The sequence below is a fragment of the Orycteropus afer genome, unplaced genomic scaffold (genome assembly GCF_000298275.1).
Source record: "Orycteropus afer afer isolate SDZICR_OR568_19922 unplaced genomic scaffold, OryAfe1.0 scaffold00006, whole genome shotgun sequence".
NCBI lineage: Eukaryota > Metazoa > Chordata > Mammalia > Tubulidentata > Orycteropodidae > Orycteropus > Orycteropus afer.
Genome location: NW_006921593.1, coordinates 23,488,268 through 23,512,630, shown reverse-complemented (window position 1 = coordinate 23,512,630; position 24,363 = coordinate 23,488,268). Strand labels below are relative to the sequence as shown.

At 52.0% G+C, this 24,363-nt stretch overlaps 1 protein-coding gene across 1 annotated transcript in view; it reads left to right on the top strand.

Annotated features, from left to right (window-relative positions):
- AGAP1 (ArfGAP with GTPase domain, ankyrin repeat and PH domain 1) overlaps positions 1 to 24,363 on the top strand; it is a 666,775-nt gene that overhangs the window by 458,955 nt on the left and 183,457 nt on the right. Inside the window, exon 12 of the mRNA XM_007941633.2 lies at positions 9,292 to 9,450. Within this exon, the coding sequence (XP_007939824.1) occupies positions 9,292 to 9,450 (159 nt within the window). The remainder of the gene's footprint in view (positions 1 to 9,291; positions 9,451 to 24,363) is intronic.

The following is a 24,363-nucleotide window of genomic DNA, read 5'->3' as shown; positions in this document are numbered from 1 at the left end:
ACACGCCAGCCTCCCCGGACAGACAGGTGGGGACTGCACGTGAAGAGCATTGGCTGGGAATCCAACCCGGTCTCCCACATGAGAGGCAAGACTTCCACCACTGACCACAGTGCCCTCATTCATTGCATAGACACCCTGAAAAGACAGTCCAGAGCAGAGAGGTGGGAGTGCTTGTGCTCATGAAGGAACACGACACCCTTGGCGAATTGTCTGCCGACAGGGCTGGAAGGAGGTGCTGATAGACCAGAGGGGGATGGAGAGAGGCGAGGAGGAGGAGGGAAAATTGTGTGCCGACAGGGCTGGAAGGAGATGCTGGTAGACCACAGGGAGATGAAGAGAGACGAGGAGGAGGAGGGAGAACAGAAGGGGTGATAAGAAACGTAGCACTGTGTGCTGAGAGGCATGTTCAAAAGTGGTGAAAACCTGTGTGGTAGCACACAGGGCAGGCACTACTGGCTGTGTGCATGTAGATGCCTGGAGTGGGGACGGCCGCGCGACCATTAATTAGTGACGTTCACTCAGGCACAGACACCAGCCTCTGTTGCTGTGTGTAAAGATAATAAAGCACTAGAAGTTGTGACAAAAGACTGTCACTGGATTTTGTTGAACTTTTTCATGCTGTGGTAAACAGACCGGTTACCAGTCACTGCCTTTTGCACATTGTTCATGTGCGCAGTTCAGTCATATAGGCATGTTCTTCTGGCTGTTGATCCATCCCCACCATCCGTTTCCACCCTTCCGTGTCACCCTTCACAGAAGCTTGGTGCCCCCTGAGCAGTGAGCCCCCTTTCCCTCCTTCCCGCCTGCCCCCGGTGGCCACTCATAAAATTAGATCTCTACATTGCCGGTCCTAGGTTGTTCATGGAGGTGGAATCCTACCATGTGTGCCCCTTTGTGACTGACAGATTTTGCTCAGCGTCCCCGTTTAACGGTCCTCTGACTTGTGTCTGGTCTGTTTCTCTTTATGGCTGAGTAATACTCCGTGTATGAATATACCATGTGTTATTTCTCCATTTATCAGTCGACGGGCAGTCAGGCTGTTTCCACCCTCTGGCTGTCAGGAACAGCGCTGCCACTGCCACGATTCAGGTGTCTGTGGACCTGCTTGCCATTCTTCTGGGACCAATCTCTAGAGCTGGTTGAAAACACTGAGTAAGCACGTGGGGCTGGTGTGTGTCTCACTGCTGGATTGACACAGGAAGTGTCGTCATTAGGTCAGGACTGCTCCCGTGAGGGGAGCTGCTTCACGACCTTGTTCAGCTGGCACGGCTGCACCCGGGTGGAGTGACTGAGTTTGAGAACCACCAGTTTGCCTCGCGTCACAACTTACAGCTTCGTGTTTCTGTGTTGGAAAGCACATATCTGTTGGTGGATCCTACGAATCTTGGGCAGAGACAGTATTTCTTACTCTCTGTAATGTTCTTTTCACTGCAACAAATATGTGCCTGGTGGCTTTTGTTTCCATATGTCACAGCTAGTTGGTCTTTCATTAGTTGTTTTTCAAAAATGGTTTCACTCAAAGCGAAGGAGTGTGTATGAAAGGGAGATTGAATTCCATGGACGAGGATCAGAAAGGTTTTACTTCTTAAATGAGTATGCCCCATCTGTAGTTTTTGGAGCATTTGGTAACTTCCAGCAAAGCCAGGGGCCAGGCAGGGTGAGTGAAGTGGGGAGGGCGGGGAGGGTCGCTGTGCCCTGAATCCAGCCACATAGATTCAGATAAACAGGCCAATTCAGATACAGGTGTGGCATGCCTATAATGTGTTTGTGTCTGGGGGCTGTGTAACCAGTCACCTTGAGCTGAGTGTTACACGAACAGAGATGGAGGGTCTCAGGTTCTGGGGCCAGCAGCCCTCAGGCTGTCGGCAGGGCCGTACCCCACGGAAGGCTCTAGGGGAAGATGGGCCCTTCTCTTTCTGAGCCTCTGCTGGCTGGTGAGTGTCGTCAAGTTGATTTCCACTCGTGATGACCCCCTTTGACAGAGTGGAGCTGCCACATCGGGTTTTCTTGGCTGTCATCTTTCCAGGGACAGATCATAGGTCTTTCTCCTACAGAGCCGTTGAGTGGACTGGAACCACCAGCCTTTGGGGTTCACTGCACGGCCAGGTCTCCTTCAGCTCCTGGAACTGCACGCGTTCCTTGGCTCGTAGATGCAGCTTATCGTGGCTGTCCTTCCTCTCTGTCTGTGTCTTCTCATTCATAGGATGCCACTCCGATCGGATTCGGACCCACCCTTCTCTGACAGGACCTTGTGCTGACTGATCTTAACGTCTCCAGAACCCCTGTTTGCAAGTAGGGTCCCAGTACGGTGGGGGTAGGACGTCAGCAGAGCTGTCTGGGGACCCAGTTCAGTCAGTAACCGTTTCCACATCTACTAGATAGTCTCGTCCAAGCGATGCCAGAAACTTGGATTTTGAGATGCAGTCTCCCAAATTAATTCTTCCTCTAAAAACAAGACAAAACACATAGAGAAACAAAAACACACCATGAACCCAGCTCAGAATCCCGGCCACAGGTCTGGATCTGGCTGAGAAGCTTTATAACGGTGTGTTCAGACACACGTGTTGATTTGGCACAATTCAGTCATGTCTTTCATGTTCAGTCCAGTAATTGGGAAGGGGGTATGCTAGGGGTTAGGGGGTCTTCACAAGCCCCAGGGCTTCTCACCAGTGTGCTGGACTCCTGGGGATGGCTGTGCCACCTAGAGGCCAGCTGGAAGCCCTCTTGCCAGACAGTTCTACCCAGAGATCCCGTCGGTTCCTTAGGGACCCTCACAGGGCAGAGGTCACAGGACCTGGATCATAGCCTTACCTGCTGCATGAGCATCTGTTATTATTTTATGGTAGTATGATACGTATATAAGTATTAAGTGGCATAGTGGTTAAAGTATTCAGCTACTAACCGAAAAGTGGGGCAGTTTGACCCCACCAGCTGCTCTAAAGGCATACAGCCTTGGAAACCCTATGGGCAGTTCTTCTCTGTACTGAAGGGTTACTCTGAGTTGGAATCAATTGGATGGCCGTGCGTTTGGGGTCATGATATATATGTACTATTAAAACCCCAAACCAAACCCACTGCCATTGAGTCACGACTCATAGCAACCCTATAGCACCTGAGTGCTTAATCACTGCATCACCAGGGCTCCTCCCTGTAAAGATTTTTTTAAAAAAGGCCCACTGCCATGGAGTCAATTCTGACTCGTAACACAGAGTAGAACTGCCTCAGAGAGTTTCCAAGGCTGTAAATCTTTACGGAAGCAGATTGCCACATCTTTGTCCTGTGGAGGGGCTGGTGCCCTTTCAGGTAGGAGCCAGGTGCTTAACCATTGCCCCACCAGGGCTCCTTCTGCAAAAGTTACAGCCTGGAAACCCTACGGAGCAGTTCTGTGTCAGGATCGACTGAGCCGCCCCCACCAGCAACATAACATGCGTGGCAAAACCGCAGCCTGCTGGTGGTAATTCCCATGCTGTATGGCCGTCACCACTGTCCTTTCCCAAAGTTTTTCATTCCCCCAAACAAGAACCCCATGGCCCTCAAGCCGTCACTCCCACCCCCTCTCCCCGCCGCATCACCACCAGTCACCTTCAGTCTCTCTGCACTTTCTCTTCTAGATGTGGCCTCCAGTGGCCTTGGGTACTATTGTCCTTTGTATCGCACTGATTTCACTCAGCATGATGAGCATGATAAAATCACCAACATCTTAATGTATTTACTGCACCTTTGCTTAAAATGTCATTGGCAAAGCAGCTTCAAGTTTGAAAACTAGTTTGAAATTATTTGCCTTCCAGGAAAATTCTAACTGAAAATAAAGTGAAAGAGCAATCATCCTGTTTGTTGTTGTTGTTGTTGTTAGATGCCGGGTCGATTTCTGACTTGCAGCCACCCCGTGGGACAGGGCAGAGCTGCTCCATAGGGTTTTCTGGGGTGTGAGCTTCACAGGGGCAGAGCATCAGGTCTTTCCGCCACAAAGCAGCTAGTGGATTTGAACCACTGAGCTTTTGGTTAGCAGCTGAGCACGGGACCGTTGTGCCATCCAGGTGCCTTTTCTCAAAACCTGTGATGCACTTCATCTCTGGCAGCAAGATGTAATCTCTGTCTATTAAAAGAACTGTTGTTGTTGTTAGGTGCCGTCGGGTCATCTCTGACTCATAGTGACCCCATGCACAGCAGAACAAAGCACCACCCAGTCCCGTGCCAGCTCCACGGTCCTTGCTATACTCGAGGGCCTTGCCCTCTTTGGTCAACCCTCCACCTTACCAAGCATGACATCCTTCTCCAGGGAATGGTCCCTTCTGACAACATGACCAAAGTAGGTGAGACGATGTCTGGCCATCCTCGCTTCCAAGGAGCATTCTGGCTGCACTTCCTCCAGGACAGATCTGTTAGTTCTTTTACCAGTCCATGGTGCTTTCAGCATTCTTTGCCAGCACCACAAGTCAAAAACATCAACTCTTCTTTGATCTTCCTTACTCATTGTCCAGCTCTCACATGTATATGAGGCACTGAAAATACCATGGCTTATGTCAGGCTCACCTTAGTCCCCAAGGAGACATCTTTGCTCTTGGGCACTTGAAAGAGGTCCTTTGTGGCTGATTTGCCCAGTGCTGTACATCGTCTTATATCCTGACTGCTGCTTCCATTGGCATCAGTTGTAGAACCAAGTAATGTGAAATCTTTGACAACTTCAATCTTTGCTCCGTTTATTGTGATGCTGCTTATAGGTCCAGTTGTGAGGATTTTTGTTTTCTTTATATTGAGATGGAATCCATACTGCAGACTGTAGTCTTCAATCTTCATCAGTAAGTGCTTCAACTCATCTTCACTTTCAGGAAGCAAAGTTGTATTGTCTGCGTATCTCAGGTTGTTAATGATTCTTCTTCCAATCCTCGTGCCACGTTCTTCTTCATATAGTCCAGCTTCTCAGATTATTTGTTCAGCATACAGATTGAATAAGTATGGCGAAAGGATACAACCCTGATGTACCCCCTTCTTGATTTTAAACCATGCAGTGTCCCCTTGTTCTGTCCGAATGACAGCCTCCTGGTTTATGTACAGGTTCCTCATGACTACAATTAAGTGTTCTGGAATTCCCATTCTTCTGAATGTTACCCATAATTTGTTATGATCCACATGATTGAATGCTTTTGTATAGTCAATAAAGCACAAGTAAACATCTTTCTGGTATTCTTTGCTTTGAGCCCAGATTCATCTGACGTCAGCAATGATATCCCTCATTCCACGTCCTCTTCTGAATCCAGCTGGCGTTTCTGGAGGTTCTTGCCAATATACTGCTGCAACCGTTTTTTAAATTATCTTCAGTAAGATTGTACTTGCTTGTGATATTGTTGATATTGTTTGATAATTTCCACATCCTGTGGGATCACGTTTCTTTGGAATGGGTACAAATATGGATCTCTTCCAGTCAGTTGGCCAGGTAGCTGTCTTCCAGATCTCCTGGCATAGCCGAGTGAGTGTGGCATCCACTTATTGAAACATCTCAATGGGTAGCCTGTTTTTTCTTTAAAAGAACTAGGTCCATTCGTTCTTTACACTGGGTGACCTCTGTAACCAGACTCCTGAGAGAATGAACAAGGGAAGTGACGCTACACGTGTCGTCGTGTTGGCATCGTGCACCAAAAGACAGACAGATGACAGACATAGAGCATTGCGTGTTCAGGTGTCTGACAGGACCGGTTCTGAGGTCTTGCATAGCAGCCGGGTCCTGGCAGAGCAGGAATTGCACCTGCTTTCACCCGTATCCTCTCTCTGTGCTCTTCTCCCATCATTCCCTTTTCTTTTTCCACCATGGAAACATCTGCAGTACACTCCGCATCCGACTGTGGGCCTTCTGTGAGGAAAGTGGGAAAAGCCCACCCAGCCACTGGAACAATTCTGCAGGACCCTCTTTACCCTGTGGCCTCAAACTGGTAGGAAGTTGGGATTTGGGGCCTACCCCCCACCACTCTGCAGGAAAGAGGAGGCCCAGCCACACAGTGTCACTTGGAGAAGGGTTGACTCTGTAGGGGGCTGTTTACAGAGGTGTGGGGAGCAGGAGGAGGCCCTGGAGGTGCACGCTGAAAGGTTGCAGGTTCACGTCTTCCCAGAGGTCCTCGGAAGAAAGGCCTGGTGATCTGGTTCAGGAAAATCAGCCACTATCAACGGTATGGAGCTCAGTTCTGCTCTGACACCTGGGGGTATTGTGACTGGGTTGAATCTATGGCAGCTGGTTGAGGAGTCTCCTGGTGGTGGAAAGGTCAGCATCCTTGGCTGCCAAGTGAGATGCTGGGGCTCTGAGTGCCCCCAGAGAAGTCTCGGGAGAAAGGCCTGGGGATCCATGTCCCATCAGCCATTGGAGGGCAGTTCTGACCTGACACGTGGGGTACCGTGAGTCTGAGTTGACTTGCTGACAGCTGGGTCTTTGGGTTTTGTCAGTGAGCTCTGCCTCACTCCTGCACCTTTCTCCTCAGGTCAGAGTGGGCCTTGGAGATTTCCTGGATTTGCAGTGATGATGCCTCAGCTGCCATGAGCTAGTTGGCAGAGACTTGATGACGGCAGGTGGCTGTGGAAGCACAGGGCCGGTTCAGATACCAGGGCTGGCAGCAGTGGGCTTGCCCACCCCAGGTCCCAGGTAAACAGAGAGCACACAGTCACCTAACCCAAATCGGCCACCTCGGAAGGATCAGTGGTCTCCAGTGAACAAGGCAGAGAGAGCCAGCCCCAGACGGCCTGTCAGGGAGGGAGCCAGGGACTCAGCCCCCATCTCCCACTGCTTCTGCCTTCAGACTCCTGCTGTGGGCTGCCCCCTACCTTTGGCTGAACCCGGGAGGAAGCCACAGGGAGTGGAGCCGCATTTGTGTAGCCCAGACAAGCAGCCTTCCAGTGCGGACAAGGCTGTGGTGGGAATGTGGCTGGCCGACTGCAGGCATCCACCAAGGCTGTAGGAGGAGGAGACACAGCCGTGGGTACGCTGCCTCCCCTGGGCTTCCGGATGCCCTGTTTCTGTAAGGATGTGGCTGGGAGAGGCGCACACAGAGGCTGGCCCGAGGGATGGTGGGTGGAGAGTTCTGGAAGGCCTGTGAGCTGTCCCTTCATGCTTCTCCACTGGCTTGATTGCTCCTGCACATGTGTGAGGCAGCACCCAGGGTTCACCCTCCCCACCCTGGCATCACAGCCCCTACTCAGGGAGGGCGTCAGGCTATCCAGTGCGTTCCTGGGTATCTAGGATATTCGTCCACATCCTGAGGCAGGACTCAACGTCAGAACTGAGAACACTGGCTCTGGTCCTGGTGTCTGGAGATGCTGAACCCAGCAGCCCCATTTTTGGTCTTTGGTGGTGACCAGCTTTAGTTACAGCTCTTGTTTTGTGCTAGTGGTTATTCTCTGAGGTTTTGTGTTTGTTTTTTGGTTTTTTTTTTTTTTTTTAATTAATCACAATTCTCACAGTTCTGAATCAGGTGTCCTTAAACACGGATGTGCACATGAATGACCCAAGGATGTTATTAAAAACTGATTTCAGGGTGGGGTCTGAACTGCTGCATTTCCAAGATATTCCCACCAGTCTTAGTTTTCTAGTGGTGCTCTAACAGAAGTACAAGGTGGGAGGGTTCAACAAACAAAAATGGACCGTCCTATGGTTCAGGAGGCCAGAAGCCCACACTCAGGGCACTGGCTCTGGGAGGAGACTCTCTCGGGGGGGAAGGCCCTGTCTCTTCAGCATCTGTCCTTGTTCCTTGGCGATTGCCAAGTGGCTTCTGTCTGTCTCTGTCTGTCCTTTCTCGCTTCCATGCCTCATCTGCTCCTCTTCAATCTCAAAACTGATTGGTTTAAGACACACTGACACTGACAGGGCCTCCTTAACCTAACAAAGAAAACCCACAAAATTGCAATTGGGATTTGCAGCACATGTTTTGGGGGGATTCCATCCAGCCCTGGTGCACAGTCCGAGGACCGCATTTTGAGGGGCGAGGGTCTGGGTGTCCCAGTCCTTCCCTTTCTTGGTTCCACTCTCAGCTTTTCTCTGGACTCCAGCAGGCTTGTCCCTGAGCTGTGTGTTGATGGTATTTAAAGTGATCCCGTTCAGGCAGCAGCACAGAGCTGGCGTCGTTTTTTTAGGTTTAAATGGATTGTTAAAAGCAGCCTTCCTCGTCTCGCTCAGTCGTTGTTGGTCATGTGGCTCATGTAGTCCCTGGGTTGACGGCAGTGGCACCAGTGCTGCACAGGGTGACAGCCGGGTGGCTTGTCTGCTGTCTGGAGCGGCCCCGTCCGACTGTCCTCACCTCGCTCCTCTGAGGCCCTGGAGTACTCTGGAGGAGCAGGTTCTCACGGGTCTCCCTCCCAGACCTTCAGAATCCAAATCTGTATTTTCTGGAGCCTCTAGTGTTAGAAAGATCTATAGTAATTCAGGACACTGGCCAGACATAAGGACTGATAACACCGTCTGTATTTAAGGTCTTGTACTAGGGAAACCTTCCATTGGAACAAGGCAGAACTCAGATGGTTCCAACCTGAAGGAATTTGGAAGACATTGGAAAAAAAAAAGTCCCAACAACCTTTGAAGATGTGTGAGGCGATCTAACAAACAGATCCCGTCGCAGCCAGGTGTGATCAACTGAGCGCTGGAGAAAGGCATTTAATTGTTTTTGAATTGAAAATTGATTTGACCAGGTAATAAATTCACTATGATGTTGAGCAACTGACTCAAATCATTAAGTATCCAGCGGAGTCATTTCTCATAGGGGTCCGTGTGTGGTGCAGCGGTGCTAAGGTTCCTTCCCTCTGCTTAGTCTTCTCAAGGTGAAGCGTAAACTTACGTGGTTGAGGAGCTGAGGTTGCCGCTGCTGTCTGCGTGTCAGCATTTGGGTTTGCGTTGATCATAAAGGACAGCTTCACCGTGAGCGCCATCCCCCAGCACCAGCCAGGTGGCTTCCGGTCGGTGATCATGTCAGCGTCCTTGGTGACTTGACCTGCCTGGTGGCAGAGCACCTTGTGCCCTCCCCCCACCAGCCTGAGCTGTGGTCATGGGGCGTGTGGTGGTTTAGGCCTGCTTTGTGTATGACCGTGAGCCACACTAGGTTCTTGCAGATGCTCCTTGAAGCCTCCTCAGATCTGCTTCACCTTCTCTCCCCTCCAGCCTTCTTTGTGCGATGAGTCCATCGCCCACGTACGAGGGACAGTAGCTGCTCTCGGTGGGAACATTGACACCGCGTGCCAGCCTCCAGGCCCCATAGGGAGCGTGCACTGGCATCTTGGGCTGCAGTCCACGGTGTGTTCACCTGACTTGTTTATTCCTAGGGCATGTCACTAGTGCATCTGGGCCTCAGATGGCAAGCGGCGTCAGCCTGGTCTCCTTCAACAGCCGGCCGGATGGCATGCACCAGCGTTCCTACTCTGTCTCCAGTGCTGACCAGTGGAGTGAGGCTACAGTCATTGCCAACTCGGCCATCAGCAGTGGTAAGAGAGGGTGCAGCCATGGAGCTGTGGTCACCAGGGTCTTCAGTGGACACACGCTCTCATCTGAGCACAGAGCTGCAGGGCGGCCATCAGCACTTGCATCCCGCCTGCCGTCGGTGCGGCGTGGTATCGCTGGCGGGCTGTCCCCCCCATCCTCTTGTTGGTCCCTCGGAGAAACCCTTTGACGCAGGGAGGAGTGCACTGTCACACCCGCTGTGACGGGTTCGGAAAGCAAGGCTGTAGAAAACAAGTGGCTTGTCTAGGGTCCAAGACAGGGAGGTGGCAGAGTTGAGAACGAGCGTCAGAGTTGGTGCCCCCATGTCACACTTCCCTGCACTGCGCTGCCTCAAGTTCCCTTCAGTGCACGTACCAGACCTACACCGTGGCATCAGGTGCGACTCGTGGCCGTGCCCCATGTGTTGGGGTAGAGCTCTGCTCACCAGGGTTTCTAACGGCCCTGGCCTTTCAGAAGCGGCTCATTAGGCCGTCATCCGGGGCACCTGCAGGTGGGTTCAAACTTCCCACCTGTCAGTGAGTGCTGAGCGCTCAGCCGCTTGTGCCACCGAGGGACTCTACCTGTCCTTGGGGCCATTGTTGGCTTTCTTTTTCCTGTCACTGTAACGCACCTCCTCGTTACCACCCCAGGACCCTGGGGGGCGGACCTCAGTGTTTCCAGGCCCCTCTGTGGTCTTTTATTGTTACAGTTCCCTCAGCTGTCTCACTTTTTTATTTTTTGCTTCTTTACAAGTACGGCCGGTTTCGTGGGCAGTAGATGCGTGCGTTAGAAAGCACCCTGGCGCAGCTTCAGGGCCAGACGTGGTACATCTTGGATGGAGCCCTGCTCACTGAGACAGGCGTTGCCTGTGGCTCCTGTCTGTGGCCTGTTCACCGGTGTTTCAGGGAATTCCCACACTTGCCTGTAATCCATCAGATGGGGTCTGAGAGTCATTTTAGCATAATTTGTTCTAATTAAGAGGCTGGAGCATCAGGTCTTCCCCGTAGACCTTGCAGCTACTGCATAAGGACACCGGCTTTGGGTAAACACCATTCTTATTTCTCGTGACTGCGTGTGTGTCGCCAATGCCAAGCAGAGGTGCCAAGGAAGCCTCCCAAGCCTGTGAGGAGGAGGAGGAGTGGACGCAGTAGAGGCAGCTCAGGGTCCAGAGGGGCTCACAACTCAGAGCAGACGAGTGTAACATCGCCCGTCCGTGGCACGCAGCACCCCCCATGGTCCGGTCGATGGCACTGTCTTCCTCCGGCCTCTCAAGGGTCTTCTCTCAGCGCTCTGCCTTTCATTTGACGTCAGGATGGTACTGGAGAATCCCAGGGAAGGGGGTTGAAAGGATTATAACGAACTGAAAGCCAAACTCCAGACCCACTGCTTTGAGGCATTGCCAACGCTTGGCAGCACCATGGGTTGCAAACTAGAGCTGAGCTTTTCTTGCCTGTCTTTACAGAGGCAGTTCACCAGGTCTTTCTTCCGCAGAGCAGTTGGGTGGGTTTGAACTGCCAGCCTTTAGGTTAGCAGCCAATTGCAAACCGCTTGTGCCACTCGGGCTCCGTGAATTAAATGCATACAGTTTACTCCCTGGTAATGCAACACACACGCGTCCATTGCCACAGTGTGTCCTGCACGGCCCAGTGTGAGGGGAACCATTGTCATGGGCCAAGAGACACGTCAGGCACAGTACTGCCACCTGCTCGCTGACCAGGCGGCCTGGAGCTTCCATTATCTGTTAAGTGGGCTTGTTATTCCCTCCCTGGCCTGGTTGTGAGGGCACAGTATATGGGCGTGACTTCCATTTCTGAACACCTACGATTAGGTGTCGAGAATTTCATTTTATCTAGGTCCACAATCAGTGCCCATGGAACAAGCACTCAGGAAATGAGATGACGTAGTTCACCCAAATCGGGACAAAAAGTTGTAAGAAAAATCAAAAGACGTAGTGTATTGGGCTAATAAGCTGCAAAAGACCTCTTTAACGTATTAAAGAGCAAAGATGCCACTTTGAGGACTAAGGTGCACCTGACCCAAGCCAGGGTGTTTTCAGTCACCTCATATGCATGTGAACACTGGACTGTGAATAAGGAAGACCGAAGAAGGATTGCTGCCTTTGAATTGTGGTGGTAGTGACGAATGCGGAATGTTACGTGGACTGCCGGAAGGCGGAAGGACCTGCGTCTCAGACGAGGGCATCCAGAATGCGCCTTAGAAGCAGGAATGGCGAGACTTCATCTCATGTGCTTTGGACACGTTATCAGGAGGGACCAGTCCCCGGAGAAGGACAGCATGCTGGGTTAAGTGGTGGAGGGTCGGCAGAAATGGGGAGGACCCTCAAGCGGGGCAGTGATTGGGGGGGTGGCACAGGACCAGGCGGGGTTCCGTTCTGCTGCGTGCAGGGTCACTGTGAGTCTGAGCCGACTCTGGGGCACCTAACAGAAACAGCGGTGATCGGTATCTCCATTACATGTTTGGGACATGTGAGCTGTTCACATGCTTAATTACTTTATCGGATCCTTCAACGTGTGTTGGCTTTTCTGTTAGTGAAGTCTTGCTATTTGAGTAGGTTAATCCTGTCGCTGCCTCTCCATGAAAGGTGCTCACAGGCAGCCGTGTTTGCTGGGGGGAGGGAGCTCACTGGCTCCCGGTGTCTGTGGGTGGATGTGATGGTGACAAGGCCCCGTCCTGTTGAGCAGCTCCACTCTGACAGCTTCCCACTTTGAGAATGGTCTCCAGTGCAACCCAGCTTTTAGGCTCTATTCCTGATGTGCTGTGGGGATTACTCTGGGGAGGGGACTACACGAGCACGCTCCCCATAGAGACTGTCACCCCAAGTCTTTACCTTCCTGCTGCCGGAATATTTGTGTAGAAAGGGCACAGTGCTCTTTTTAACATCCATTCTGTACTGATTTCCCTTTGGCCCAGTTATCTCTTTGATAAGGACTCACTAGGCCCCTTTCCTGCTACTTCCCAGCTCTCCCCGTTTGATTGTACAGTGAAACCTGCGGGAGCCGGAACTCTTCGGGCTGCCGAGTGCTGCCAGCTCCCACAGGTTTTCCGCCTTTGACAGGGTGCAGTGTTAGGCTTTTCCTTCGCTCTCCGTTAGTGGAAGATACCTGCCTTCTTCCTCTCTGACAGGTTCCTACCTCACACAGGTTCCGGCTGTCCGGGGTTTTCCTCTAGGTGTATGCAGCAGGCGTCACCACCACCCGAGCATGAAGCCCTGTTGCTTCCAGACCCTTGGTTTGGTTGGAAGCCTCTTTTCCCACAAGCTGGTTGTGTTAGTCCGTGTACTGATAGGTACACGGTGCCTGTAGGGGATTCAGGTTCCCTGGGGGACACCAAGGTCTGCGCTGGAATAACTTGGAAGTAGATGGTTCTGACCCAGCAGCAGCACCACAGAGGGGAGGCCTGCTGACCTGCTTCTGGAGCATTGCTGCCTTGGAAGGCCCATGGAAGTCGTCTTTCCGTTCCCACTCATAGCAACCCCCTCGGGTTTCCGAGGCTGTGAATCTTCACAGAAGTAGATTGCCCAGTCTTCTTTCTGCAGGTGGCTGGTGGGTTGGAACCGCCAACTTTCTGGATGGCAGTCAGACACCTTAGGCACTATGCTACCAGAGCTCCTCTGTTAATGCCTTTATGAACTTGGCTTTAAAAACGGAATAAAGGTGAAAAAAGGAAACTGGGGATGGGGGACTGAATGCGGAGACACCGTAAGGAGACTGACAGATGAGGTGAAACCAGGGCAGTGATGGCTAAGTTAGAGATGCAGGGTAGGAACCATGGTCTTTGGAATGGCTTAGCCTTAAACCTGAGTGTTGACTTGGCCGTATGCTATGATGCCCTCTCAGACAAGTTCCTGCACCTGTGTAGGCCCGTCAGCTCATCGGTAGCCATCTGTGTGCCTGCTGCAGTGGCTAGAGAAGAGAGCATTATGGTTTACATAGTGTTCAAGAGAGAACACAGAGCCCTGAGGGTGCAGTGGTTATGCACTCAGCTGTTAACTGAAAGGTCAGCGGTTCTGATCTGCCAGCTGCTCTGCAGGAAAGACACCTGATGATCTGCTGCCATGAAGATGACGGCCTGGTGGATTCAAACCATGACCTCTCAGTTCCTGGCCCAGAGCCTGACCGCTTCACAGCCACGGGAGACAGGAAACACATGGCAAAAGCCCGGTGCTAGAACTGTGCACTGAGTCGCTCCAGGAAAACTTCCCAAGAGACCCACACTAGAGCAAAGGCCTGAGGGCCAGGTGGGTGCTGGGGACGTGACAGCAGGAGGAAGTTCTTACAAGCATTGGGGCAGTTTGGGTGAAGACGTGAGAGGAGGAGACAGAGCAGCCAGGATGCTACGCTGAAATACAAGGTCCTAGTTGGGGTGCATCAAAATGAGAGAGGGGAAGAGAAAGAAGGACTATTCAGGGGTCAGATTTGCAGGATTAACTGACATCTTTCAAGACTTCCACATGACATCTTAAATAGGGAAGATGCAGAAAATAGGAGAATGCTACCTAAAAGACACTTTGAACAGTGTCTTCACTCACATCTGCACTTTTTGAAGATAGACAGTGTGTCAGACCCAAAGTAGTGTTGGAAGGGAAACCAAATAGCACTTGGCCACAGGCACTGAGGGCTTGGTGTCGATTGTCTCATCTGGGCTTCATGTGCTGTTGTGGGCCTCCAGCTCACAGCACCCCTAGAGGACGGAGGGAAACTGCCTCATCCGGTCTCCAAGGCTGTCAGTCTACCAAAGCAAAGCGCAAACCAAACCCACTGCCATTGAGTGGATTCCAGCTGACAGTGCCTCTAGAGGACAGAGTGGAACTGCCACTAGGGATTCTAGCGCTGTCAATATTCACAGAAGCAGACCTGCATCTTTCTCCATGGAGCCACTGGTGGGTTTGAACCACCAGCTTTTTGGTTAGCAGCCGAATGTCTTAACCAGTGCCCCACCAGAGCTGCATTCGGCTGTGGTAAGAAGGGCTGGCTGACTACAGCTCATCCAAGGTCACACCGTGCTAAGGGCCAGGACGGGGGCCTCTTTTTTCTCAGACTGGGCTTCCTTGGCATCACCCGGGAATGCTTAGAAATGCCAGTTCTCAGGCCCTCTGAGTACAGCACTCAGGGTGGGACCCAGGAGCCCCTCTCGATGATGGGGCGCACTGATGTTTGAGAGCCGCTGTCCCAGGTGGTCCTCAGGGACTGAGTCACCGCCTCGCCTGCCTGTGGGGGGAGCTGTCCTGGCTCCCCTCTGGTCAACACATCCCTGAAAACACACCATCCCCCGACTCCACCCATACCACCCGCTCATCCCCAGTTGACTTGGTGAGGTCAAGGCCAGGCCTGTCAGGAGACGTCATGTGCTCTGGCTCTGGCTTTCCCATGGAAAAACATCATTAGGAGCTTTCAGGGTGGGTTGGTTGGTTTTCTCGCTCTCATGCCTTTTTTTTTTTTTTTTTAATCATAGTAGATATGGACCTCCGCTTCTCCTCCTCCTCCTCCTTTACTTTAAAGATTTGTGTCCCCTCCAGTCGCTGGTTTGTGCTTCAGGGTCACAAAATGCTTACCGTGTGGTAGCATCAGAGATGAGAATCAGCAAGCAACGTCTAGGATCCAATGCCCTGTGCTGAAGACCTGCCCTCTGTTGTCGCACACTTTTACTGTAAAAGGAACAAAAGCAGCAGTGACGCTGGACTTCTGGTTCTCACTGCTCCTGGCCCACACTGAACTAAGACTTCTGCTCCAGAGAACGTCCCCAAGGCTCCCCCTCTAGATACGCTGGTCCCCCCACAGGTTCTGTCTTGTCAACAGTGGCAGGCAGCTCCTGGTTAGGTAAACAGCTTTGCAGCAGATCCCACTACACAACTAAGGAGGTGCTGGTTAAGCGCTGGGGGAGCAGGCAGAAAAATCCATTCCGTGGGATGGAGTGCTGCCCCACTGCTTTATGTCTGCCGCTGCCGTAAGGTTTTGCATTTAAGTACCTGCGGTTTAAAATTGAATGTCTAAGAGAATTTGGCATTGCTGACATGAGACCCACTTCTCCCTTAGAGCAAACCCCAGCAGCGCGCTTCAGAGTTTCAAATTGCTGTCTGCTGGCTGGCAGGCAACTCGGAGGACTGGCTCCCCCGTCCGCTAAGGGCCCCACGCTGCTTGGCATAATTTTTTAAACGCAGAAACATATTCATCTTAAGCTTTCTGCCTTGCAAAAGGCTGTTTCCGAAGTACATGAAAAATTAATTTTTTTTACATTTTTTTCTTGCTCTCCTAAGTGTTTGACAGAAGTAATTTTAGCAGCAAGAGAGAATGAAAACTGGTGGCTGTAAATTCCTGTCCTGGAACCTCTTGTGTAGATTCTTTATGGACCCAGAATTGATCGACGTGTCAGGTCCTGTTGTAGTTGAGGGTGTTTATCACTGTAATGGCAGGAGGGGGACTGAGAACACCAACTTATAATCCCGGGTGAAAGAAACCGGTGTTTGCAGTCAATGGGGGGCAGCTTAGCTTTATTGATAGACTCCGAACAATTACCTCTGCTACCACTATTGGCCAAGGGTTTGTGCGAATCTTACTGGAAGCTTGCGATTTTTTTTTTTTATTATTATTATTAATAGTTTTCTTCATTGGTGAGTCTCTCTAGAGGTGTTAGGTGAGAGTTAGTGCCGCTGTGGGTAGCAGGGGGCTCTAGGGGGTCATTTGTAGCGTCTGGTGCTCATATCTCTTTCAAGATGAGGTCTGTATTTAGCTGCGCCACACCTCTGCTGAGGGCCGGAGCCCCTGCTCTGGACCCAGGTAGCAGGGGGCTCTAGGGGGTCATTTGTAGCGTCTGGTGCTCATATCTCTTTCAAGATGAGGTCTGTATTTAGCTGCGCCACACCTCTGCTGAGGGCCGGGGCCCCTGCTCTGGACCCAGGTCCTGCGTCTGTGTGCGTCCCAAGCGGCTGGGCCATCCTGCAAGGCCTCTCCCCACGGTCTTCTCGAATGCCAGCCGGGGTTGGCGCTCCGCTGTTGGCTGTGCCCCGCTCTCCAGCCCCGTGCCTGAGCACCCCTCACGGCCCCTCCTTGACTGTCAGGGTGTTCTGATAGCTCCACCCCATCTCGATGGCCTCGCTCCTCTGCGGTTTATCTTCCGCCGCCTGCCTGGCCGTCGCCGTCAGTGTCGCACTGCAACAGATTACTCTCCAGCGTGGCTCTTGAACCTCGCGTCAGCCTGCTCACCTCAGATTCTCCTCCGTCAGCCACCGTACAGCCTCGTGAGCATCCAGTATCGACGCCTTATCCACCTTTCCTCTCCTGTGCACAGAAGGTGCATCCCACCCTGTGTGTGCGTGTGTCTGTGTGTGGGTGTGTCTGTGTGCACACGTGTCTGTGTGTGTGCGTGTCTCTGTGTGCGTGTGTGCACGCGCGTGTCTGTGTGTGCGTGTGTGCGCGCGCGTGAGTCTGTGTGCGTGTGTCTGTGCGTGCAGGTGTGTCTGTGCACGTGTGTCTGCGTGCGCGTGTCTGTGCATGCAGGTGTGTCTGTGTGTGCGTGTCTGTGTGTCTCTGTGTGCGTGTGTCTGTGTGTGCGTGTGTCTGTGTGTGCAGGCATGCCCCATTTCTTTCCAGTCACTTCATCATGTGTCTTCCTAGCAGAATCGATGGTTATTAGACACAACAGATTGTGATTCTGAAGCATTTGCGTTTTTGCTGACTTTTAACTATTTTTGCCTTGGAAGAATGTGTTCTTGTGCTGCTCTTTTAGTGACTGGAGTTAGAAACACCAGGGATGGCCTCAGTAGCTGTCTGCCCTGTACTTCCTTTTGCTCCTCCCTGCCCATAGGCTGTCCCAAGGAGAGTCAGCAGCCCTGCATCTGAGACCACAGTGTCCAGCACACTTGCCTTCACTGTGGCTTCCGGGTCTGTCTTCTATCAGTTCCACTCCTCCTACTGCCATCCAGTCGGATCTGACTCATAGCAACCCCGCCTTGGGTTTCCGAGACGGTATCTCTGTGGAAGTAGATTGCCCAACCTTCCTTCTGAGGAGTGACTGGTGGGCTTGAACCACCAGCCTTCCAGTTAGCAGTCAAGTGCCTTAGGCACTACGCCACCAGGGGTCCATTTTAACATTGATGGTTTCACCACTTTTCTCTCCACAGACATTATACTTGCAATTTTACTAACTGACCACCAGGTGGTGGTAGTATGACAGTACTATCCTCGCACCAGAGGCTTGACTTGTGGGAGGATTTTAATGAGGGGAAAGGGAGAAACTGCATTTGTGACCTGACTGTCTCGCTGTCAACACCTCTGGCCACCGGGTGCCCAGAGCTTCCATCTAACATGCCTTGAGTGTCAGCCTCGCTGGGCAGTTGAGCTTCAAAGGGCTAGGAAACTTGTCTGAGACCACATTCTGAATTTGTTGTTGTCATGTGTTATGGAGTCAGTTCCGACTCATGGCGACCCTATAGGACAGAGTAGAACTGCCCTCGCGGGGTATTTTAAGGCTGTAATCATTGTGGAAGTGGATCACCAGGAACTCCTGTCTTTGTCCCATGAAGCCGCTGGTGGGTTTAAACCACCAACTTTTCAGATAGCATCTGAGCGTTTCACCTTTCCAACAACAGGGCTCCTTTCCCTCCTGAAAATCAGCCAAATTCAAACCCTGGTCTTTCTGACCCCAAAGCCAAGTCCTTCCCCTCTGCTGTTCCTTCTTTCAGAAGGGGAGGTGGATGCTTCAGTGACAAATCATAGCATTTTAACAACCGTTAGTCTTCTTGTCGAGGTAGCTTTTCCAGGAAATGCAACGCAGCTCTGTGTTTTTTTCGCACGCTTACCCTGAACTTCCCTTTGTTCATTTCCTCCTGAACCGAACCTTGGCTGGGATTCAGAAGCCACTTCCTGGGGCTTGTCAGCAACCTCGCACTTCACTCAGTTTAGAGGCCCCTGGGCTCTCATCTCTCAAAGTGGGGCCCGCCTGCCTCAGAGGCTGGCGGCCTGCTCCCCTTGTGAAGCTGGTTGTCCTAATTAAAGGGATGGCCCTGCTTCCGTCTGCGCCCTGGAGTGCTTGCCTTCTGCACATGGCAAAGGAGGAGGCAGAGGCTTCCAGGGTAACTGACCACAGGGGGTAAGAGGTCGCTTTTTCCCTTCCAATCAGAACACGTAGCTTTATCCTTTGGCCTCGTTAGAGCCTTCATGCCAGCCATTTGCAGTAGTTGCTGTTAGACAGGTTGGGGTAAACGGTTGCATGGCTGAAGACCATGGATTGTTACCTTGTAATATCCCAGGAATCATTTGAAACAGGTGTACAGGAGGGTACTGTTTTCTTTTCTTTTTAAACTTTTTATTGTGATTTGGGTGAAAGTTTACCCAGAGATTAAGGAGCAGATTGGCTCTCCATCCAACAGCTCACACACGTCTTGTTTCGTGACATTGACCGCAGTCCCCACTGTGTGACGGCGCTCTGCCCAGTTCCTCCCCGCGTGCTGCTTCCCCTCCCTCCCTCCCTCCTGAGCTTTACCGCTGGGCACATGGTGCCCTTTTGATCCCGTGTGGCCGACTGGGCTCAGGAGTGTGTGCCCTCCAGTGTGACTGTTCGCCTCATAGGACCAGTCTCTTGTTTGGCTGACAGTTGAGCCATTGGGGTGAGTTCAGTTCCAGACTTGAAGGGTGACTAAGGGCCACCATGTTGGGGCTTCCACCAATGTCTGTCAGACCAGTGAGCCTGGTCTGTGTTTGTGATTCGGAGTTTTGTTCCACCTTTTCCCCCCACTCTGTCCAGGCCCTCCTGTTGTGATCCCTTTCAGGGGTCAGGGAGGCGGGGGTTGATATGGTCCGTTAGTCCTTTGCACAGTACTGTTGCCTTTTGCCTGTTGTACCTTGGCCAAGTCTCTCAGCACCTCTGACCCTCAGTATCTTCACCTAGACCAGTGGTTATTGTGGGCTGCTGTGCCCCCCAGAAGATGTTTAGCAATGTCTAGAGACGTTTTTCATGGTCACCCTGGGAGTGGGGGAGTGCTGCCGGGACCTAGTGAGCAGAAGGCAAGGGTGCTGCTCAGTATCCTACAGTTCCCAGGACAGCCTTGCCCTCCCGCCACCACAAGAGTGATGTGGTCCAAGCTGCCAGTGGTGCGAGGCCGACAAACTCTGACCTGCACCATGATGGCTTCAGCTCCTGTGTCCCACCGTGGACCGCCTAACAGTCCTTCCCCAAGGACAGAGGGACGGCTTCCTTTTTGGAGAGCTATTACAGTCTACTCAAGTGCAGGTCCTCAGCGAGGAACTCAAGCCCGGGTCTCATCTGTCCCCTGAGGCAGAAGATGTAAGCCATGGCCGGCTCACCAGAAGCCCTGCTGCCACTGTGATAATGCCATTAAGTGGCAGAGTTGAAGGCTCACTCCTTCGTGGGCACACGGGCTCCCCAAGATGGGCACTAGTGTGACCTCTATTGTAGAGGAGGAAGTGGAGGCAACATAGCAGGTTGGCGGCCAAGCCCGGATGCCAGCGGAAGAGTTAGAGGGCAGGTAAGTGACTCGTCCAAGGGCACCCAGCAGGTCTTGGTCAAGTCCAGATTCCAGCTCCGCCTGCATGTTAGTTGTCACTATGCCACTTTCCGCGGCGGGCATCTCCCCGCTATCTCCAGAAGTCTGTGCGAGGCCGTTGGGACACCCTTGGGGTCCAGCACGGCCATGTGCTGCTCATGTGCAGATTTGGGAGACAAGCTCGTTGGGCATGAGCAACACTTTCAGAGGTACCACCTTGGCATCCTGCTGATTCAGAGGCAACAAAGCGTTGACTTGGAGGTAAAAGTCCAACTCAGAAATAAATACCCTGGAGTTGTCTTTAAAAGGCAACTGTACAAGCACAGAGTGGCCAGCCTTGGTGGTGAAGACCTGGACGAGGCTGGTAAGCACCATGAAGCCTTCAACTCTGCGATCAGCCTGAGCGGGGCTGCCCACCATCTCGCTGGGCTCAGACCTAAACAAATCTCAGCAGGCCTCCTGAGTTCTTTCATCGGTCCCCTTAATCCCTGGGTGGCACAGATGGTTAACGTGCTTGGCTGCTAACTGAAAGGTTGGAGGTTCAAGTCCATGCAGAGCCGCCTGCGATGGCCTGGTGCTCTCCCGACCCGTCGGCCACCGGAAGCCCTCTGGAGCACAGTTCCTCTGACACACAGCAGGTGGCTGTAAGTCAGGCTTGACTCAGTGCCGACTAGTTGGCTGTTTGGAGAAGGATGCTGGCACACTGGGAAGTGTCCGACAGCTGAGCAGTGAGGTTAGAGAAGGCCCTGAAACCCGCCCCCTTTACAGAGTGGTTGTAGAATTGGGGCCTGGGGCGGACTAGGGACTGGTCACAACCTTGGCTGCACATTGCTTTCCTGGGTGCTTGTTGCATACCCCACGCCTGAGCCCAGACCTGCTGACTCACTCGGTGAGCCCAGGAGCACTCATCCAGGGCCCCTCCTGTGCAGCCAGAGTTGAGAACCACTCTTCTGAGGGGATGAGTGATGTCGCAGCATGCTGGTCATGAAGAAGACCTCATAAGTGAACTAGGAATGGTGGTACAAGTTGCAGGACCATTTTGACACATTGTAACATAAAGAGATGCGATACAATGTAGTATTTCCAGTGACTATGTCAGACTTCTTCTCTCACATCTTTGTCACCTCCCCCTCCCCAGTGTCTCCCGCCCCTGACTCACCCCTTTCTATTTGACCAGTGAAACGGGAGGAAGGAAATGACAAGTCTTCCCACTCCCAAACCCACCCACCCGCCGCATGGGAAGCTGCCGTGTCTTACCTGCATCCTGCTTGTACAAGGGATGAGGCGGCCCTTGCACCTTGGGGCCCCTCCCCGCTGGTCTTGGAGCGAACCATGCACCCGCAGTTCCTCGCCCTGCACACACCTGCCCCGACACGCGCCTGGCTCCGTGTCCCTCTGCAGCTTCTCAGGAACACCTCCCAGCACAGCTGTCTCTAGTGACCATCTCTGGTGACCCCCCCAGCACTGTGTCTGCATCGCATCCCAGCCCATCCTCCCTCAGGCCCCCAGGGGCACTGCTCTCGTCCAGCTGGACCAGGCCACATCTGCCTTGTGAAGCCCTGTGGGCACGCCCTGGTTCTCTTCATGTCTTCAGCCCCACTGACTTCTCCCCCTCGACTAATGTGCTCTTTCTCTTGGGCTCTCAGATGACCCCAACCTGGGTGCCCGTCCTCTGCTCTGGTTATAGGACGTCTCTTCCTGTGGTGCTGATCAGTTACCATCGAGTCAGTTCCGACGCATGGCACCCCCATGGCTGCCAGCGTAGAACTGCGGGTTCTCAGTGCCTGGTTTCTCAGAAGGACGCTCCAGGCCTTCCTTCCGAGGCACCTCTGAGGGGACTGGAACCCCCAGGCTTCAGGTCAGCGGGGAGCATGCTAGCCGTTCGCCCCACCCAGGACCTCCTCCCTGGCTGCTGCGCCTCAGGAGCCGCCTCTCCTGTCCTCCCATCTCCTGTTCTGACTGCCCTCCCCCCTCGCGTGGACTGAGGCATCAACCTAAGCACAGCAGCCTCCCATGACCCTCCCTCCTCCATTGAGGCCCCGTAATGTCTCCCCGGGAGTCTTGCAGTGGCACTCGCCTCACAGATAGAGCTGGACCTGGGATTATGTCTGGAACTTGTTTCCTCTCCCCTCTTCCCCCACCGTGCCCCCACAGTCACTCAAGACAGAAACCCAGAGACTCACTTGTGAACCCAGAGCCAGGTCGTTGGTGTGGTTCAGTTGACTTGACTTCCAGGAACTTGACCACAGTCTGGGGCGTCTGGGCCACAGCTGGCACAGTGGCGGTGCCATTGAAGTTGAGTTGATGTCACTCACGAGTTACCTAACATGTAGGTGACATGTGTAGTCATTGCAGCAGCCCCGGCGGGGAGCAGGCCCCGTGTTCTTGGGGATGGTGCAGTGGGCTTGCCCAATAGCACGAGGGCTCTGCCATTTGTGCCTGTAGGGTGCTTGGAACTTCTTGATGGATTTTTTTTTTTTTTTTTTTTTGGTATAATGTTCCTGGAATGTACTCCTCTCACAGCAGACAGCATGTTGATCACAATGTGTACAGATTCTGGCAAGAAAAAAAAAATATATGTGTGTGTGTGTTTGCAGTGGACCATTAGAAGGGTCCCGTTGGGAGGATTTTTGTTTTCTTTATATTGAGGTGTAATCCATACTGCAGACTGTAGTCTTTAATCTTCATCAGTAAGTGCTTCAAGTCATCTTCACTTCCAGCAAGCAAAGTTGTGTCATCTGCATATCGCAGGTTCTTAATGAGTCTTCCTCCAATCCTGATGGTACGTCGTTCTTCATATAGTCCAGCTTCTTGGATTATTTACTCGGCATATAGATTGAACAAGTATGGTGAAAGGATACAGCCCTGACACACACTCTGCCTGATTTTAAGCCATGCAGTGTCCCCTTGTTCTGTTTGAACGACAGCCTCTTGGTCTATGTGCAGGTTCTTCGTGAGTATAATCAAGTGTTCTGGAATTCCTGTTCTTCTCAATGTTATCCATAATTTGTTATGATCCACACAATCGAGTCGTTTTGCATAGTCAATAAAACACAAGTAAACATCTTTCTGGTATTCTTTGCTTTGAACCAAGGTCCATCTGACATCAGCAATGACATCCCTCATTCCACGTCCTCTTTTGAATCCAGCTTGCATTTCTGGAAGTTCCCTGTCAGGATACTACTGAAAATGTTTTTGAATTATCTTCAGCAAAATTTTACTTGTGCGTGGTATTAATGATATTGTTGAATAATTTGCATATTCTGTGGGATCACCTTTCTTTGGAATGGGCACTTTTATGGCTCTTTTCTAGTTAGTTGGCCTTCCAAATCTCTTAGCATAGCTGGTGAGTGCCTCCAGGGGTGGCATTCGTTTGTTGAAACATCTCAGTGCATATTCTGTCAATTCCTGGAGCCTTGTTCTTTGCCAATTCCTTCAGTGCAGCTTCAACTTCTTCCTTCAGTACCATTGGTTCTGGATCATATGCCACCTCCTGAAATGGATGAACATTGACCAAGTCGTTTTGGTGCAGTGGCTCCTTCCAGTGTGTTCCTTCCATCTTCTTTTGATGTTTCCTGCATCATTTAATATTTTGCCAATAGATCTTTGAGTCTTGCAACTTGAGGCTTGAATTTTTTCTTCCATTCTTTCAGCTTGAGAAATGCCAAGCATATTCTTCCCTTCTGGTTTGACCAAAAGATGACCAGCAGCTTGTGGCAAAGTTCAAGATGGTTGGTGTGTAAGGAGATTGGCAGAGAAAAGTAAAGGGAGTCAGAGTCACTTGTACCCAAGGAAGGGTTTTTCAAAGAGTGTTGTTGCATAAGACATCTTAAACACTGAATGGGGCCCGTGGAGACAGGAATGAGGAGAGGCCTCCTAGGAGGGCGAAAGGGGTGAAAGGCCTCCTGGGATGGGAGAGAAGCCAGCAGTGGGTGTGGCCTGTGTGCGGCGAGAGGGATCACAGTGCCCACTGCCTCTTTCTCATCCACTTTGCCCAGGTTCCAAAAAGTCATCCCTCATTGGGCTCTATGCTGCAGTGTGGTGGTGGTGGTGGTGTTTTTAAGTACCTCTGAGTCAGCTCCAACAACAGAACAAAACACCGCCCCATCCCACTCCATCCTCACAGTCATTGCTGTGTTTGAACCCATTGTTGGAGCCACTGTCAGTCCACCTCCTTGAAGACCTGCCTCTTTTTCTCTGACCCTCTGCTTTACCAAGCTTGATGTCCTTCTTCAGGGTCTGGTCTCTCTTGATAAGGTGTCCAAAGGACGTGAGATGAAGTCATGCTATCTTCACTTCTAAGGAGCGTTCTGGCTATGCTTCTTCTAAGACAGATGTGTTCGTTCTCCTGAGAGCCTGGGGTGTATTCGGTATTCTTCACAAGCACCACAGCTCAAAG